This window comes from Triticum dicoccoides, chromosome 7A (assembly GCF_002162155.2).
Source record: "Triticum dicoccoides isolate Atlit2015 ecotype Zavitan chromosome 7A, WEW_v2.0, whole genome shotgun sequence".
Taxonomy (NCBI): domain Eukaryota; kingdom Viridiplantae; phylum Streptophyta; class Magnoliopsida; order Poales; family Poaceae; genus Triticum; species Triticum dicoccoides.
In genome coordinates this window covers 712055095-712074304 of record NC_041392.1, presented here as the reverse complement: position 1 = coordinate 712074304, position 19210 = coordinate 712055095, and the positions used below count along the sequence as shown (strand labels likewise).

Sequence of the window (19210 nt, the reverse complement as noted above, 5' to 3'; positions counted from 1 at the left end):
GCTCGGGAATGAAAAAAATGTTTGGTTTTTTGAAATCACAATTTCAAAAAAGTTTGAGTTTTTATTAAAGTATTCAAAATTTCAAAAAATATTTGTGTTTTTATATTTTTCTAGAAATTATAAAAATGTATGAGAATTTCAAAGAATGTTCTTGTTTTCTGAAAAGTGTTTAGAATGTTAAAAATGCTAATTATTTCAGAACTTAGAAGATGTTTGGGAATTTCAAGAAGTTCACACTTTCGGAAAATTGTTAGAATTTTGAAGGTTTTCCCATCAACATGTTTCTTCTCTAAATTCCTTAAATGTTCATGTTTTTCCGAAAATGTTCAGGATTTCCAAAAATTGTTTTTGTCAAAAAGGATAGTTTAAAAAAATGATTTTTCAGTGTTGAGTTGTTCAAACAACTTTCGTATTTCTAAAAATTATTCAATTTTCAAAAATTCACAATTATCAGGAAAAATTGAAAAAATCTAAAAACTTCCCGGATTATGCATTGTATAGACTGCTTAAAGTGATGCGCTCATTGTTAGTCACCAACGCTTCTCAGGTCGACTAGTTAGCAACTCTTCTTTGTGAGTTACAGGTCCGAAGTTTGAATCCTTGGGAGGTGGTGCTTTGTTCTCTTTAGATACTAGATCGTTGTCGGGTGCGAACGCTACTGCGACCACGTCCATGGGCCAGCCCAATCGGAGTACGTACGGCTTATACCTTCTAGCGGGCGACTCACCATACATACAAAAATGGGTATAAATTGTCAAAAGTCCATATTGTCCTTTATACATTTAGTGAAGGTGTTGTACCGAAGCGGGGCTCTTTTAATTAAAGTCAGAAGACAACTATCACATATTTACTTCGCAAATCGACGTGAACCGACATATTTACTTCGCAAAGAAGTTGAGGACATCTTAAATGGTCATCATCATACTAGAATTACCCACCGGGGTGTTAATCAAACACCACTTTGGCCTTTGGGTGTCCTCCTAATCATGCAGAGTCAACGGCCAGAAGCAAGAAAATAATCAAGAGGGAGATTCTCGGTTGGGCACATCTATCAACAACATTCTCGCTGCTTCTTCTTCTTCCATTGCCAACTCCTACTTTGTAGGATGTAAACTATGAATATATTTTATAGCATTTTTCCTTTTGTTAAGAGTATGAAATTTTGTACCAAGGCAAAAGTTGCCCCTGTGGAACGCTAAGAGGAGAACATAAGTTATAACAATAGTTCTCCCCATTTTGTTCTTAATTGTGTTAAAGCACTCATAGACCGTCAATACATTGTCCATAATGAGCCTACTTGGGACCAAAGCACTTTGAGCATGGTTGATTATCCTTGGGTAGAATCAACTTCGAATGTGTCGCCACCATGTTTGATATAACTTTATATACTACACTACATGGACTAATCGGCCTAAGTTGGGTGACCTTCTTTGGGGACTTCACATTTGGGATCATAACAATTGTTGTGTCGTGTTAGTGCAGTCTAGTGCCCCTTTAGTGTTTTGAAGATTGTTGGACAAAACAATTGAGGAACTAATGTGTTTGCTTGTGAGTAAAATAGTCCCTGAAGTATTGAGGAGTTTGCTATAAACTCATGCGATGATTTTCTGTGCAGCAGAGAAGAATGGTTGCTATCGAGGAGATTGCGTGTCGGAGACGACCCCCAAAATTTGTTATGCTGAAGCATTTGCTACGGTGTGTTGTTCAAGAAACAAGTATCTGCAGCGAAGAAGGATGAAGACCGTGTGAAGATGTTGTACTTTTTCATAGTTTTATTTTCTTCGTTTGAATCATAGGGCAACTATAGTACTAAGGGGGGTTCAAGTGCGTTGAGACTTTTTTCTGGGCTGATGCTTAATTGAAACCCTATGGGTGAGAGAAATCTCATATTGTGTTGTGTTTTTTACTTTTACTCGTAAGACATAGACGATGTTCTTTTGTGCTTCGTGAGGAATTCACAAAAGTGAGTCAACTTTACTTGTTACTCAAGTAAAATTGACGCATGAGTTTGAAATCCGACAGTTGGATACGTGTCGTTTGACCGTTGCATGGCCGCAGACCCCTATTGGTCATTTCACCCTCGAGATTGCTCCTGCTATAAGTAGTCGCTGCCTCCCAACCATTGTTGCTTGGCTGCTCCATCTAATTTGAGTGAGATTGTTGAGCAATCCTTCTCCTCTGAGAGATTTCACCGAGAGAAAAAACCAGAGGCAAAGCTTAGACTGTGGTTGAGCATCACGTAGATCTAAGTTGAGATTGCTTGTGCCTATTACTATTGATAACTACAAACTCTCTAGACGGTTAGGCGTCAGTCTAGAGCAACCACATGTTATTATGGTTTGTCAAAGACAAAGTCCGTGAAGGTTAGGATATTGCCTTGAAGTATCCACCCCAAGTGGATTGACTTAAGTTGATGAACTTGCGGTCAAGGAGAATAAGATGGAGATTCCTCCAACCAAACATAGCTCTTTTTGCAGAGAGTGAACTGCTTGAACAAATAACTTGTCACCATCGAGCAACACTGTTTCTTTCTTTTTACCGCATTTCCTTCAATATTTATATTCATCATGTTATTCTTTGGTGTAATTTTTTTGGTGTTCTATCTGACAAGTTTGTTGAGCATTTTCCATCAGCGTGACGAACATTTTATCCTTCATATTTTCCCTCGTAATGCTTAAGATGATATGTTTGTTTTTTGTTCGCATGTTTTTCATCTACTATCATTTGATTATTCTTCTAGCATCGGTTTTTATGACTATCTTGCATAGTGTTACTTAGTTTTTCATGCAAGTTATTTCCCTTCTAGTTTATCTTCAAGTATAACTTGTTCTGTTTGAGTTGTTTCCACCGTGTCGTGTTGAGAGACTTAAGTGTTCCGAAGAAAATTTAAATCTTCCATTCACCCACTCCAGTCGATTTACTTTGATCCTACATGTCATCCATCCCTTGGGAATTGAACGAGAATTCTTATCCAATACTTCTTCAGATAGATCCTCCTAACATATGACAAATCGGTTTATGAAGAACAACATGTGCAAACCTGGCACCTTCAAATCACCGGTATCAAATAAAGATATATGAACCTCCTCAACCAAGTATGGTGATAATAAGGTGTCATACATAACGCGGCCCCACGCCATTTCGAGATGAAACAATTTGATCTGGATCAATCACTTCAGAACATAATGGGTTAGTCAAAAGAGAAGAATTTACAAGTGGAGTTTCCAGTTGTTCCATACCTTCATGCCAAACATCGGAATCATCAAGAAGGTGCTTAATTTGGTTTCTTTCCTCCTGGAGTTGTTGCCCTTTTGGGAAAAAGAGGTGTTCCGATAACCATGCCGACCAATTTTCTATCCCATGGTGTAACCAATATATCCATCTCGACCCATCAAGTTTTCAATGAGAATATGGAATTATATCTCAGTCGTGCTCTCGTTCAATCGTAGTTGCCCCCTAGTGCACCTTATGAAGCTCCTTTTCAGTTTTGCCAATATGTCGGCTTGGACTTATGAGAATCTCATGGTCACATGTACAGAGTTGAGTGCAAACAACCAAGGGTTGAGCCCAACCAACTTCACCTGATTCCATGTTGTAATGAGGATCTCAGAGACTGTTTCCATCTGTAACCAACATGCCTCGAACTAGTGCCCACCAGTGGATCTCAAGAACTAAATCTCGTCATTGTATTATTTTTCTAACATAAGTGGGTTGCGACCAAAGTGTATATGACGCTCATTTGTTATTATCGTTAAAGGATACTTCGTTATCCAAGCTGCATTGTCAATGGCTCGGTCCAATCCCTCTCAGATTTCTCCCCTCCTCCAAGTGAAATTCGCTCCCAGTTCTTCTTTGTCCCAGGGAGATATCATGCACCTAAAAATCCTACAGAAAGTGAAACAATGGAAAACAACCTAAAATGGTAACAATTAGTAGCATAATCCAAAGAATGTCAAGGTTAAGCTCAAGGAAAATATCGGTGTTAAATACCCTCATCAATACCATGTTCTTCGGTGGCGGACTCCTAGTACCAGTGCTCCACAAGCAACAAAAGACAAAAAACCCGGGAGCTTCTCCACTTGCACCTGATAGTATTTCTTCTTCTGACTCTTGGTGATCAACACAAATCTATTCAACTTCTTATTGACATCAAGAATCATCGTTAGACAGACAAACTCACCAACACAAATCTGTCGAAAGTTGAACTTGAGCCTCCAGAACCTGCCAATGATTCGGTAGACACCATTAACTATGCCGAGTTCAAGAAGTTGCCTGGTACCTTCAAGACCCTAGCCCAAACGACCCTCTTATCAAGAAGCACTAACCTCACATTACTAAATCCATCATACTCATTCATAGGCGTGTTCCAATCACCTAGACACCCAAATTGCACGGTGACGAGATCACCACCGATCTTTCGCCGGTGCACCCTTGTTCCAGAATTCTAGGATTATCTCATGTCGGGCAATAGCTGGGCTAAATCCCTTTGGAAGTGTGCAACTTGGTATAGCCGGGTAGTATTGGTGCAGCCGGAGAGAAAGAGGGTAGTGCTAGCGGATGGGTATTGCTTTCCATGAACGAGATACATCTTGGCCAAAAATAAACTCATCATGTGTGAGGGAGGGTGTGTGTGTTATATCATAAAAATGTTTTTTTTAAGCAGAAGAACTTATTTTAGGAGAAAAAGCAGAAGACTTTTTTTTAGGAGAAAAAGCACAAGAACTTGTTGCGATACTTGTATACAGTCGGGTCTGGCCCAAAACACCGATGGACCGGACCGGGGGAAGGGAAGCTGGACCCAAGTCACCCAACCAACCCACCACATGGCCCAAACAAAACCACCCAAACTGACTGACCTACCGCGGCCTCCCTCACCCTTTGCTCCCCCTTCCTCCTCGCGCCGCCGCCCCAAACCCCCTCTAAAACCCTCGCCGCCGGCGCATCCTCCCGCCCCGCTCCAGACCAGAGAAGCCCTAGACGTCCGCCGCGGCCGGGGGAGGGATGGGGATCTTCGAGCCGTTCCGCGCGATCGGGTACATCACCACCGGCGGCGTGCCCTTCTCCCTGCAGCGCCTCGGCACCGAGACCTTCGTCACCGTCAGCGTCGGCAAGGCCTTCCACGTCTACAACGTAAGCAAATCCGCCGCCGCCACCAACCCGCCCTCTCGTCTCCCTCGCCCCGCCCACCGTACTGGACTAGTGTCATAGCCAGGGAGCTCGCAGGAGCCTGCTGCTCGCTTCTCCGTCAGTATTTAGGGTTGGTATACTAGAGGCAGCGATGTTATTAGCTTCCGTTTGGGGCTCATGCGGATTTCAGCGCTGAATTCCTGCTGGTTGCTCGCCACACCGGGCTTAATGTGACTTGCGCCTACGGTCGAGCTTTGTCTTCATATAAACCTGTCTTACTGCACCTGTCTGTCTTCTGTTGTTTCCGGCGGCTTTACATATAGGAGTAACTCTGATGCAGCCGACTTCCATTTTGTGGTATGATTAATCACGCCGTTTTCTCTTTTTGTTTTGCAGTGTGCCAAGCTCACTTTGGTCCTTGCCGGTGAGCCTGCTATTCAGTATCTCGGTTTCTTATGTTCAGTGTTTTTTTTTCCCTCTCCCGCTCATGGTGCGTGAACTTTCTTTGCCATTTAAGGACCTCAACTGCCCAAGAAGATCCGCGCTCTGGCATCCTTCAAGGAATACACATTTGCTGCATACGGAAGCGACATCGCGGTTTTCAAACGGACCGATCTGGTAAGGGAATTGCTGTGTTTAGGATAGCTGAATTAGTGTATCAACCCTAAGTGTGTGGTGCCTGGTGAATGAAATGATTATTGGCTACTTATTCCAGACTTCCAAAATTGCGTTCCTGACCAGAAAATGCCGTTGTCTCAGATGTACTTGTAGATCTCTTGTGAAACCAGATGTTGATTGTGGAATAATAGGTGCACTTGTAATGTTCTGCGAAACAACATGTTTGATTGTGTGGTTATACAAACAAAGATAAATTGTGGGCACTTTTAGTTTCTATATTAGCTCCTCTTCCTTGTTTTTACAGCACACGAATGTACATTTTTTGCAAGTGGACACATCAATCGTACCACGATCTACATATATAACTTTTTCATGCTTCTGCAAATTTGCAAATTCTTGTTTGAAAAAGAAACCCTGGGACCAAATGCACCCAGGAGCAAAGTATCTGCTCTTTATCCAGACCCCACTATATCATGTCCATCAACTACTATTGAAGTATTGAGGCCTTCATGTTTACGTTTTCTCTTCAAAAATCAGGTGGTTACCTTTACTAAACATGAAGAAAAGGTCAACATGCTGTACCTGTTTGGAGAATACATTCTCAGTGCAGATATTAAAGGTGATTTATTTATCTGGGCCTTCAGAGGAGCTAAACCAAGCAGTGAGCCTGTTGGAAACATATCACTGGGAGACAAGTTTACTCCAACCTGCATTATGCATCCGGATACTTACCTAAATAAGGTGCCTGCAATTATTGATTTCTTTGGAGATAGTTTGCTTTCTGAATTTTGTGTTTGTTGACAAGTCTGTTTATCATTGATACATCAGGTCATTATTTGTAGTGAAGAAGGACCCTTGCAGCTGTGGAATATCAGCACAAAGAAAAAAGTATATGATTTTAAGGGTTGGGATTCATCAGTACGTTGTTGTGTTTCTTCACCTGCTCTGGATATGGTTGCAGTCGGTTGCGCCGATGGATCTATTCATGTTCACAATATACGATATGATGAAGAGTTGATGTCTTTCAACCATGAAATTCGGGGTGATGTAACTGCCCTGTCATTTCGAACAGGTGATTTTGTCTGACACGATATACAGTACAACCTTCTATAATTCACGTTTGCTCATCCTGTGACAGTAATGAAATTCCCAAACAAATCCTGGTTTATTCAAGTCCTCAAGTTTGGTTTGTGATTATGATTATATCGTATTTATGATGCAAATTCGTTAATTCGGAGATCCAGTTCAGAAAATGTAGCTGACACATTCTTTTTGGCTTTATGAATTTTCTTTATATGAGTTTTTGGAGATTTGACTTGTCAATGAAACCTTTACTGATTTGCGTACTAGTTCAAACTAAATAACGATGATATTTGGTATGCTTGAATAAAATTCTAGAGCCTGTGTAGTTTATTGTGGAAATACGGATACAGAGCTAAATTTTATGACCAGTCAGTAGATACATTACTGCCACCAAGGTGTTTTTCATGGTTATATATAGCTTTGACTCTCCCTGTTTGAAACAAGGAGGTGCATTGTTTTATTTTAATAATACACATTTTCACGCTTCTACATGTCAAGCTTAAGTGCTATTTTCTCAAATTTACTTTGTCTGCCAGATGGGCAACCCCTTCTAGCATCTGGAGGTTCCTCGGGTGTTATTAGCATTTGGAATCTTGAGAAGAGAAGGCTGCACTCTGTGATTAGGGAGGCCCATGATGGTTCTATTGTATCACTTCATTTCTTTGCCAATGAACCTATTTTGATGAGCTCAGCAGCTGATAATTCAATAAAAGTAAGTGCTGTTTTCTTGTCTTCTTTTTTCACATTATTGGTAATTTGGTAGTGAGGGACAAAACCTTTGTATCTTATTAGCTCTTGAGCTGTGACATATGAAGGTCAAAAGCTGCTGCATGTTGCCTGACCGCTTAGCCTGTTACATAGAACACCATCTCCCTTTTTTCTATTTATACCACATTGCCTTATTTGGCGGGAGCATATAAGGTTCCTCCTAGAATCGAGCTTTGCGGCCGGTTAATAAGTAACAAAATCAGCCAAGAAAAACAAAATCAATACTGGTGTGAGAATACTTTGCTTTGACAATGAGATTAAATTAGCCACAACACCTTAATTTCGGTTTTACATTTGAAACTTAGTAATCTAATATACTGCATGCCAGATGTGGATATTTGATAATAATGAAGGAGATGCTCGTCTGTTACGATTTCGAAGTGGACATAGTGCTCCACCTCGGTGCATAAGGTAACTAATGCCCTCCAAGTTTGTTGCGTCTGTACTTTTGTTTCGGTTGTGTTTTAGTGAGTCAGCCTATTTTGTTGTTAGATTCTATGGCAATGGAAAATTCATCTTATCCGCTGGTCAAGACCGTGCCTTCCGTCTTTTCTCAGTTGTTCAGGTAATTCATAACCTTTGTAACATTAATTTTTACAGCTGCACACTGGCACACCTGTTATCATTTCCTGCACTTTTTTGTCATCTCAAAGTGCTATTGAAGTAAGAGTGTCCACTTCACACCGCACACTTGTCTTTACCCTGAATTCCTGCATGTTTGTCTTCTTCTCAGGTTGTTTTTTCCTTTTCGAGCAAAATGAGTTTATGTTTGCTGTTTTTTTAATCCTATTGAAGTAACACTTTTTTTGACAGGATCAACAAAGCAGAGAGCTTTCTCAGCGGCATGTGGCAAAAAGAGCGAAAAAGCTTAGAGTAAAGGTGAATTTTTTGTTACTATTCCTTTATCGCCTTCCGTTTCATCATTTCCTTGTTGAGATTTTGACATTTTCTTCTTCTCTGCAGGAGGAAGAGATAAAGCTAAAACCAGTTATTGCATTTGATTGTGGTAATTCTCCGGTCCTTGCAATATTAAAGTTCATATCATGTTCTTCTGCTTTTCTATCTGTGTAATTTCTTCTAAAGTAGTAAACCATGATAACCTTCAATCTTTACTATTTATACTTGGTGCAAAGGGCATACCTATTTCCATGTTAACACATAATAAACCACTTACCAGTATTCTGTGCACCTTTGCTAGTGTTGAAAAGAAACCAGAAACTGTTATCTTTTTTAGATAAAATTGCTTATTTACCAATGGAATCAACTGCTGTTCAGCTGAGATACGTGCACGTGATTGGTGTAATGTTGTTACATGCCACACGGATACTTCAAAGGCATATGTATGGCGTCTTCAGAACTTTGTTATAGGCGAACATATTCTTACACCATCGTCAGAGACTGAGTCACTGATTAAGGTAATGCTTGTTTTTGTAATCTGAATGTTTGACCGTATACTACAAGAATGTATTGAATTCTCACCGTGGGCTAATCAAAACAAGCTTTCTTGGGACTACCAAGACTCAGCTGTTAAATGATAGAAGTATCTCCCTACCTCTTCTTTAAGAAATTCCTTTTCTTTTTTGTCAGGCTTGTACTATAAGTGCATGTGGTAATTTTACTATCTTGGGCACTGAAGGTGGTTGGATCGAAAAATTTAACCTTCAATCTGGGATTAGTCGTGGTAGTTACATTGATGGCTCTCTGTCATTGCAATGTGCACATGAAGGTGAAGTTGTTGGATTAGCCTGTGATGCAACAAATGGATCTCTGATTAGTGCTGGATACCGTGGGGATATTAAGGTTTGATGACGCTGTTGCACTTCAGCTGCAATTTATTTAAACTGTGATTGCATTACTCAGATATTGACTTGTCTCCTGCAGGTCTGGGATTTTAAGAGTTGCAAGCTAAAATCCAAATTCAATGTTGGTAAATCTGTAACTAAGATTGCATATCACCGGGCAAATGGTAATATTCAACATGTTTTGTTATTCCCTTGTAGGATGACATGGATGATTAACAGTTTTTTTGTTGCTGTTTTATGGCAGGTCTTCTTGCTACTGTAGCAGATGATATGGTGCTTGTATTGTTTGATACAGTATCAATGAAAATGGTCCGTAGATTTGAAGGACATACAGATCGTATCACTGATCTGTGTTTCAGTGAGGATGGGAAATGGCTCATTTCGTCTAGTATGGATGGGACGCTCAGAATATGGGATATCAGTTTAGCAAGACAGATAGATGCGATGCGCGTTGATGTATCTATAACATCCGTCTCTATGTCTCCTAATATGGATGTGCTGGCAACCACCCATGTTGATCAAAATGGCGTGTATCTTTGGTAGGCTTTCATTGTTTCCTGTTCTCACCCTGTGCATTTGCATACCTTTGGTAGCTTCATATTTCAGGAAAATATCATAAGATGAGTTTCCAAGCTGGTGTAGTTTGTGCTAATCATGGCACATCTCATTTAGGCAAATAAATACCACTTTCAGTCCACATTGTACCAATGTACATAATGAACTCAAATTCCATACCGTCGCATGCAACCAACCAACCACCCCCACAATCTAATAAAACGCATGCAAGCAACCAACTACCCCCACAATCTAAAAAAGATGAGTTCACTGGACAATGCTTTTTTTTATTGAAATGTTCATTTCCACTCCGTTGATAAAACTATGATAGAGCTTAAGACTATTGACAATATAAGTAGTTTTATAGTTTAAGTTATGAGTTGCTGCTGACTGGTTGCCACATGGAACAGCTTCTGAAAAACGTAAACTTTTCCGACATGTTCATTGTGGCCCTTATGTTGTTCATGCACAGAGGACAGTTTCTCAGGATACCTCACAAGGTCAATTTAAGGATACACATTTACAGTTTTGCTTTCCATGAAGTTGAATGTTCCTAAAAGCAAAGAGTTGAATGCAGCAGAGGCAACTCAAGATATTTCTACTTCATAATCTTCTGCCATTATGGATAACAAACATACGTAATTTATTGTTGTTCTGCAATTTATTATTTAGCTCATATATAAAGCTCATACTTCTCTTAATAATTTTGACAGGGTTAATCAAGCTTTGTTCTCACCTTCGACAAATGTTGATAGCTATGCAAGTGGTAAACATGTCCGGAACGTGCTTTTGCCAACTGTTTCGTCAGCCGAAAGATCTGAGGAGGAAGAACCCATTAAAAAATCACAAGATTCAAATCAATCTAATATTAAACCTTTTGTCATAATGGATCATCAAATACCAGACATGATCACACTCTCATTACTCCCAAGGAGTCAATGGCAAAGCTTGACAAATCTTGACATTATAAAGGTAATGTATTTTGTCTCCGTTTTGATCCTGAAAATTTCCGCTGCAAAGTAACGAATCCTGTTACCTTGCAATAACTATGCAAGTTCCTTGAGTTAGAGAATTAGGCGGTGTATATAGTAGCATGTGTAGAAGAACTACTTTAACTGTGGCTGACAATATTTTGATGAACATTTCAAGCATGAAGTTTCTATTAAAAAATGCTTGGTAATATTGTAAATTTATAAGTTTGACAAATATAATACTACAGTAGGAAGTGCTGATCATTGCTATCACTTGATGGCTGTAAATGTCCTAATGGACACTTATTTGTGTCTGAAGGAAGAACTTATTTAAGTAATATTTTTGTTTTGTGCGTAAGCCCGACTAGACTTGGAAGTGCTCATCGTCACATTTCTGTGTCTTTAGGTTCGAAACAAACCGATCGAGCCACCTAAGAAACCTGAGCAGGCGCCATTTTTCTTGCCCTCAGTTCCATCCCTTTCAGGGGAGATATTGTTTGAGCCTCCTTCCAGTAAAGAAACAGACGGCAGCACTACTGAGGACATAGGTCATAAAAAGATGGCCGATCTCTCCTCCCACTTCAGTCGGTTGTTACAATCCTGTGGAGAACTTGAGAGCTGTAAGTATTTATTAGTATCTTCAGTCAAGCAAAACGCGTAAATAAACATCAGATATTTTGGTTCTCACTGTCTATTGATGAGACTATATGAAGAAGCTGCAATCTTCGTCATAGTAAGCACTGACCTTGGAATCTGTTTTGCAGATTCAGCGTTCACCGACTACCTAAAAGGCCTATCTCCGTCATCCTTAGATATGGAACTACGGATGCTACAGATAATAGATGACGACGAGGTGGAAGAGTCTGAGGAACCAAGACCCGAGCTCCATTCCATTTCATTGCTGCTGGACTACTTCATTCATGAGCTTTCCTGCAGGAACAACTTCGAGTTTGTTCAAGCTGTTCTGAAATTGTTTCTGAAGGTATGTGATAGTATTTTCCATCTTAAACCCATTGAGTTGGTGCTTAAAGTATATTTCATCTTCCTTGGAACCAGATACATGGTGAAACAATACGGCGCCACTCGACGCTACAGGAGAAAGTGAGGAAACTTCTAGACGTCCAGAGCAAGGTCTGGCAGAAGATCGACAAAATGTTTCAAAGCTCGCGATGCATGGTCACATTCCTCAGCAACTCGCAGTTTTAGTTGCAGGTAATTTCTTTTCATCCGTTTGCCAAATGAACTAGTGTTATACTAGACTTAGTTGGAGCTAGAAAATATTTTGTACCTCAATTCGCTAACATTGTCATCACCTAGTTGAGATTTTTCGATACACTATATTGCTGTAGAAAATGACTTGTTTTCCTGCAGCTTCTTCTGAACTCTTACAAATGACTAAAAATCCTATTTCCTTGTGGTCCACAGGTCCCGATTTCTGAAATCAATGCATACTTGGGAGTCCATGTGGCTGTTGTACCATTCTGCTGTACCTCGCCGTCTCGTCGTCGTGGTAAAAGCTGCAAGGCATATATACGGTGTTGTTAACAAAGATGACCACAGATTGTGCTCCTGATGATGATGTAACAGTTTTGTTCCTGTATTCTTTTGTAACATACAGATGTATGAGCACTGTTCAGCGAGAAATATTTGGGAATGTCGCAAGTGCCAGTTAGGCGAAACATCCCCAAGTGTTTATCCAGCATTTTACTTTAGTGATAGCCCTCCGTGTTCATCTTCGGTGTTTTGACTTCTAAAATCCCTTAAGTCCACTTTCGCGTGCGCTATCGAAGAACTTATCACCCTTTTGTTTATAATAAGATTTATTTCGAGATTGAGAAGTCCTGAAAAACAAACGGATTCCAAGCCTAGGATTAAGGTCCCAACTACTACCGCTTGTAGAATGATGACTATTGGATGCTGGAAAATGATATCTACAAGTACATGAAAAAATGCTGCAAGAATATAGATAGTCATGAAAAAATGCTGCAAGAATAGCCTAGTGTCCACACTTGAAGCTATGTTATCTGGTAGTTTGATGAGTTATGTGCTATATTATCTGGCTGGAGGGTGTTCTTCCTTTTGAACATTGGTTGTAAGCTGGAGGAACTGTTTGTGTGCTGTACCTGACTATGCAGGCATCTTTCTTGCAATGGAGCCGGGTAGCCATCCCTGTTATTCTAAAAAGAAAGATAGAATACCCAGAGTTGAAATGACAAGCTCCAGCAGATGAGAATGAGAAAGATTGCATTCTCTGAACTCAACATTCATCATATCATGGACATAGATGTATTTTCAGGGCCACAAAATTAACAAGGTAAGGAGTAGAATTTATGAGTGCAGCTCTCATCATATCATAGGCAGACAATTAACCTCGGTACAAAACCCGGGTTGATTAGCTGCCTCGATCAGAAAGTAGACACATGATAGACATGCATACATATCTAACAAGAACAAGTAGCAAAAAGTACATCAAAGAATCTGGTGCAAAGGTTCTCAAGTTAGAAAACTTTAATTCTAGTCCCCACTTGGAGAAATGATGTGTAAATAGGTGAACCACATAAACATATGTATCAGAGTAAACTCTTTCTCAAATCTGCCTGTATAACTGTTTCAGCGAGAATATAGATAGCCATGAAAAGATACTGCAAGAATATCCAGAGTCAGACGAGAATGACAAAGATACATTCTCCGAACAACATTCATCACATAATGCACAGAGATAGGTTTTCTGAATGCAAAATTCATTAACAAGGTAGATTTTCTGAATGCAGCTTTCATCATACCATAGGCACACAACAACCTCAGTAGAAAAAACCAGGGTTGGTTCGCTGCCTCGATCAGAAAGTAGACCCAGGATACACATGTATATGTATATATCTAAGAATAAGCAGAAGAACAAAAAATACATCAAAGAATCTGGTCCAAAAGTACAAGAATGCCCACCAACAACATATCAGCCAGCACCCATGAAACAACTCTTTAGCCTGTAGGTGAACAAAATGTGTAGTATGAGCTTTGCTCAGCAGCTCAGCTGGAACTGGTGTACCTGCTAACTAGTGTATTCTGGCAGTGGTAATTCAGCCTGTGTATAATAAGCCCTACAAATATAGCTCTTCTTGATGATCCATCACTCACTCAGACTTGCTCCTCAGGCTGTACACGTTTCCGACAACCCCGACGACGCTGACGACGATGGCCAGCCCCAGCATTCCGACCGACAGGAGCCTCTCTCCGCGGCCCAGGCACTCCCCTTCCTTGTCCAGCCTCAGCGCCACGAGGGCCGGGAACATGAAACCCAATGCCAGCCCCGTCGTCGCGCCGGTGAACTTGAAGGCCATCCAGATGTTGGGTATCATGGTCGAGCCGAGGTAGATGAGGGCCAGCAGCACCACCGTCAGGGAGAGCATCCTCTTCCTGCTGTGGGGCGCGAGCTCACCGAAGACCAGCGAGTCCACCGTCTGCCTCAGCGAGAAGTGGACCACCGGGAAGACGAGGACCAGGTGGACGATGTACCCGATCCTCACAATGTAGTTGAGCACCGTGCTGAACTTGATCCCAAGGTCCTTGTCGAAGTTGGTGAGGACATCGGACTCGGTGTCGTCGCCGAACAGGAGGTACCCGGAGATGGCGGTCAGGGCGTACACGACTACGCAGAGCACGGTGGAGATCCGGCTGATATTGTACATGTTCTGAGGCGTCTTCTCCTTGAGCTCGTTGTAGATGGGCTGCACATTGAAATGGCAGATGTAGGCGTTGGTCATGATGGGTATCACCACCAGCAGGTCCAGAATTGCCGCCTTCGAGCTGAAATCAGGCCCCATCCTCGGCGCGGCGAGCTTGCCCTCAACTAGCTTCACCGCCGCGATCATGCACGAGACGGCCACAAAAACAACGGCGAGCCCGACCGATGCGGCAGACGACAGGCTCAGCGAGTCAATCTTCTCGAGCGCGCACAGCGGGGCGAGGAACACCACAAGGACAAACAGGATGAGCAGCCTGCGGTTGTCCCACTCGCCGTGGCCGACGAGCTGGTCCATGACGCCCATGTGCTTGAGGGACCCGGACATGACGTCCCCGATGATGATGAGGTAGACGACGAGGATGCCGGCGTTGTTGACGACGATGCAGAGCTGCGCGACGACGCTGGCGGGGCGGCCGAGGGCCCGGTGCACGAGCTCCCCGTAGGAGAGCGCGCGGCAGCGCACCGCGAACCGGACGAGCAGCTCGATGGTGACCTCGGAGAGCACCCCCATGACGAGGATGGAGACGAGGCCGACGGCCACGCCGAGCACCTTCATGGTCGCCGGCAGCGCCATGATGCCCGCCCCGATGATGGAGGTCGCGAGGTTGAACACCGCGCCGGAGACGCCCGAGCCTTCAGGGGGACCCGCCGGGCCGTCGTCGCCGATGAGCGGTAGCTCGTCGTGCTCGCCGGGGGTGGCGGCATCGTCGTCCTCGACCTCGCCGAGGAACGAGTCCTGCTTGGTGAGCTTGGCGGAGGCACCAGATTTGGGCGGCGGAGGCGGCTGGGCGGACTGCAGCTCGATGGCCGTGGAGGTCAGCGGTAGCGCGGAGTAGTTGGAGTTCACCATGGTCCCCGGCGCGCCCGCCCGAGGCGGATCGACGGATTGGAAGGCGGCGGCAAAGAAATCCTTCCGTCCGCCGACGCCGAGATTAGGGGGAAAATGGAGATTCACGCCCAATCTAGCGCTCCTCCAGGAACACCGGACCGCGCACGATCGGAAGGAAGATCCCGACCCCCGCCGTCCCAGCCGGAGATGCCTCACGGGAAACAGGCCCGCATTGGCGAATGCCGCCCGCCGCCGCCGGGGCAAATCTCGGTTCTTCCCGGCGAGATTTGGCTGGGCGGGGGAAGAAGCGGGGCGGAGAAGACCCGCGTGCTCTTCCGGAGCAGGGATCGACGTCGACGAGGATCCTGGCGAGGTAGACGGATCGCTGGGGGTGGGTTGATGGATGGATTGGAGGGAAGAGATCTGAGCCCTCTTCTTCTTCCCTTTCTTCAGGGAAGGAAAGAGTTTGCCAGGCGTAAAGTTGGGCGCACCAACCACGTGCGGATTCGACCTCACTGGCAGGTGGGGCCAGTAGGCCCGTGTGCCGCTACTGTAGCACGCGGGTAGGAGGGAGACCGTAGACGTAGACCGTAGACGTTGATGTAATTTACGTTCATTCCTTCCATCTTGCGCCATGGGCCCATCTGTCAGTGTCGCGGTGCATCGCCCCGATGTGCAATTCAGCGGCGATTCACCCGAATTCCTCAAAAAGGATTTTTGCTACGCTTATTCTTCTACAGGGATCATATTTTGGTGGAATGTTGAGTATCATTGCTGCTTTGGAATAGAGGAATGGTTCCCCGGCAAAAAAGGGAGAGAAATGGTTGAAAAAGTTTGCTGATTTCCCTAATCAGTGCGCCATCCATCCATGTTTGATTGCATAAAAGCGGTTGGCAAGGAGGTGACGAGACTTGGTCGGTCTCGAGAAAGGCATCGTCTTGGTTGCACCAACGACAACATACGTAGCACCCCTGAAGCTCAACCTGGGACAGTAACGAGCACCAAAGGATCACAACACATGACCTCCACTCCATGTCTTCATACACAATACCCCCAAGAAGAACAACGTCGAGAACACCCCATCCCCAGTTTGAAACCGAACCTAACCTTTCATCCGAAGACAACAACGAAACACCAATGCGAGGGACAGGGAGATGGCGACGCCTAAGGAGGGGAGCGACACCACTGGCCATGAGCACCATCGCCATTGGCATCGACCGAAGACGACGTCTTCCCCCTCCAAGGAGAGGAACAGCAGCCACCGGCGCCTACGCCCCCAAGAAGAAAAAGACACCCACGGACGGCATAGAACTTCCGCGTAGAAGAATTCAATGTTGTTCTTCATGTACGGTGGCATACTGTCGCATAGAGCACTTTAATTTGTTTATTGGCTGTAGGAAAAACAATTCCTGGGCTACCTATCAACAGGACGTAAAGGGCTACGCGTACGTGCTAGTGGACGAGGTAGCGGAGGCGAAGTAGTCTACACGTACTGTACACATATGATCTTATCATGTTCGGTATGATCTGACCAGGAAATAAACTATGCTGATCAGTGTCACTGAACGATTTTTGGTTGACCAAGCGCAGCTCGAAGCTTCCAAGTTCCCTTCCGAAACAACTGAAAATAATAAATAGTGTAACGATGCAAAAAACGTCCTATATTATGGTCAGGAGGGGTATTGTACCCTTCGTAACTAAACGCTCTTGTATTTTTTACAGAGTGAGTATTAATCATTTCGCTTTGTTTGGCTAAGTTGAGCGAAGGTTGCAACCCACCATGGTCTTTCTTCATCACTGCTATGTAACATGGGTGCAGCTTTTCGAGATTTACTCCACTACTATATTATCTTTCTTTTTTAAGAAATCTCGCTCACTTTTATTGATTGATAACAATGTTCATGGGTACAAGGTGCAGGTCATGAGGGTTTCCTAACCATACATGTCTACCCAAACCTAACTTACAAGCAAACTTGACGAGATTATAGGCCTCAAAATTAAAATTCCTACGCTCGTGAATAAAAGAGCAAGACAAATAAGAAGATCTATGTGCCGCGATCTCTTGAATGATAGCCGCATTAGGACCTCCCGTCCCCTCGTTGATGTCTTTTACTACTACTATATTATCTAAGCTCTGAACCACATGCTATGTTCTTGGGCTTTGCATCCAAAGGTGAAGCTGTCAAGAGAATGGTCAGAGACCACCGTTGCTCACAAGATGATTCTTCACTTCAGGGGAATCTCTCTACCATGTGAATAAAAGTTGTTTACAAGCACGGCCTCACAAGATCGCTGCATAATCTTGTATAAACATTTGCCCGAATGCTTCCTTTAAATCATAGTACTATATCACAGCCTGACTGATGTTATGTACTCCCTTTGTTCCTAAATATATATCTTTTTAGAGATTTCAATACGAACTACGTACAAATATATATAGACATATTTTCGAGTGTGTATTCATCCATTTTACTCCATTATTTGGGGTTCAGTGGCAAAGCTTTTGACACTACTAGCATTTGCTTCAACCGTTTATAGAAGGAAAATGTGCTGGACATATTTCATGTGAATTTCATTTTTTTTAAATGGAGGAGGACCCCCGGCCTCTGCATCTGGACGATGCATGCAGCTACTTTATTAATTATTCATATAAGACCTTACAAAGTCGTACAACAGTAAGACTAAAGCCACCGTCTAGGCAACATCTGTCGCTATTCCTATCTAGTTGGTGTAGGGATGCTGATAGTCTAGGCCTAATATCAAACAGACCTCGCAGCTAAACCTAACATCTAAGACCTGGGATCCCAATCAGGACGCCTGCCGGGTATGGGACACCCACCTGTCTGTCACACTCCTCAACCAGGACGCCTGCCAGGTATGAGGCCGCCGCAACCACCTGCCACCAATCCATCTTCAGAGTTATACTGTTGCATCTACCGTGTCAGATCTCTCTGCCATCGACGCCACCACGATGCCAGACAACGTCGTCCTCATGCGCGAGTCCATCCTCGCACATCGGACGCCGAATCTACACTGCGCCACGCCGTCGAGATCTGTCGCCATTAATGTGTAGGATGAAGCACCGCTCCATCAAAGATGCGGTCCACTGGTTCCTCGAGACCGTGCACACCTCCAAGAACGACGCCCCAAGGGGGAAACGGCATAAGAACGCTCCCGTCTTCTGATCTACTAATCTAGGGTTTCCCTTGGAGGTAGCAGACAGGGACCTTGAAACTCTCCTCAGTGATGCCTTCAAGAAGGGAATGTCGCAAAATAGCGCCGCCACCGCCGGCTTTGGCAGTAAGCCGAAAGCAAGTTTTCATCCGGATCTGCTCGAAGGACCTCCATCAAGCATCTCGTGCATGGATCGCCGCCATCTCTACCGGGGACTGGACGATGGATCCAGGTCGATGCCGCCTGACCGGCCACGACACCACTGCGGTGCCTAAGCCAGCGCCGTCGGGCCCACCATGCCCGCTTGTAGACGCCCTCCAGGTCTGCCGGCCCGCGGACGAGGCCCGCAATCTGGGCCGCCGCCACAGGTGCTCCTCGGCCGCGGGAGAACGCGCCTGCGCTGTCATTGTCGTCACACTCGCAGCCGGGCGCCCGCTACTCCTTGTCATCGATGCACCGCCGATCCATGAGTGTAAGTGCATCTAGTGCCCCTTAGTGATTTTGGTGTATTGAAGACTTATAGGTTAAGGGACTAATGTAT

General features: G+C 43.9%; 2 protein-coding genes across 2 annotated transcripts; one reads left to right on the top strand and one right to left on the bottom strand.

Annotated features, from left to right (window-relative positions):
* The first annotated feature begins 4852 nt into the window (after nt 1-4852).
* LOC119329365 (U3 small nucleolar RNA-associated protein 21 homolog) lies at nt 4853-12718 on the top strand. Its single transcript, XM_037602404.1, has 19 exons — nt 4853-5130; nt 5524-5551; nt 5645-5745; nt 6283-6486; nt 6574-6817; nt 7365-7540; nt 7925-8007; nt 8089-8161; nt 8410-8475; nt 8560-8602; nt 8872-9011; nt 9184-9396; nt 9478-9562; nt 9643-9937; nt 10667-10925; nt 11331-11544; nt 11689-11906; nt 11981-12136; nt 12350-12718. Exons 1-18 carry the CDS (start codon nt 5002-5004, stop codon nt 12128-12130), a joined length of 2721 nt encoding a protein of 906 aa, XP_037458301.1. The 5' UTR covers nt 4853-5001; the 3' UTR covers nt 12131-12136; nt 12350-12718.
* A 1076-nt stretch (nt 12719-13794) lies between these two features.
* Nucleotides 13795-15967, bottom strand: LOC119330422 (amino acid transporter AVT6E-like). The gene has a single exon (XM_037603530.1). The coding sequence runs from the start codon at nt 15514-15516 to the stop codon at nt 14056-14058; it is 1461 nt and encodes a 486-aa protein (XP_037459427.1). The 5' UTR covers nt 15517-15967; the 3' UTR covers nt 13795-14055.
* Nucleotides 15968-19210: the final 3243 nt, after the last annotated feature.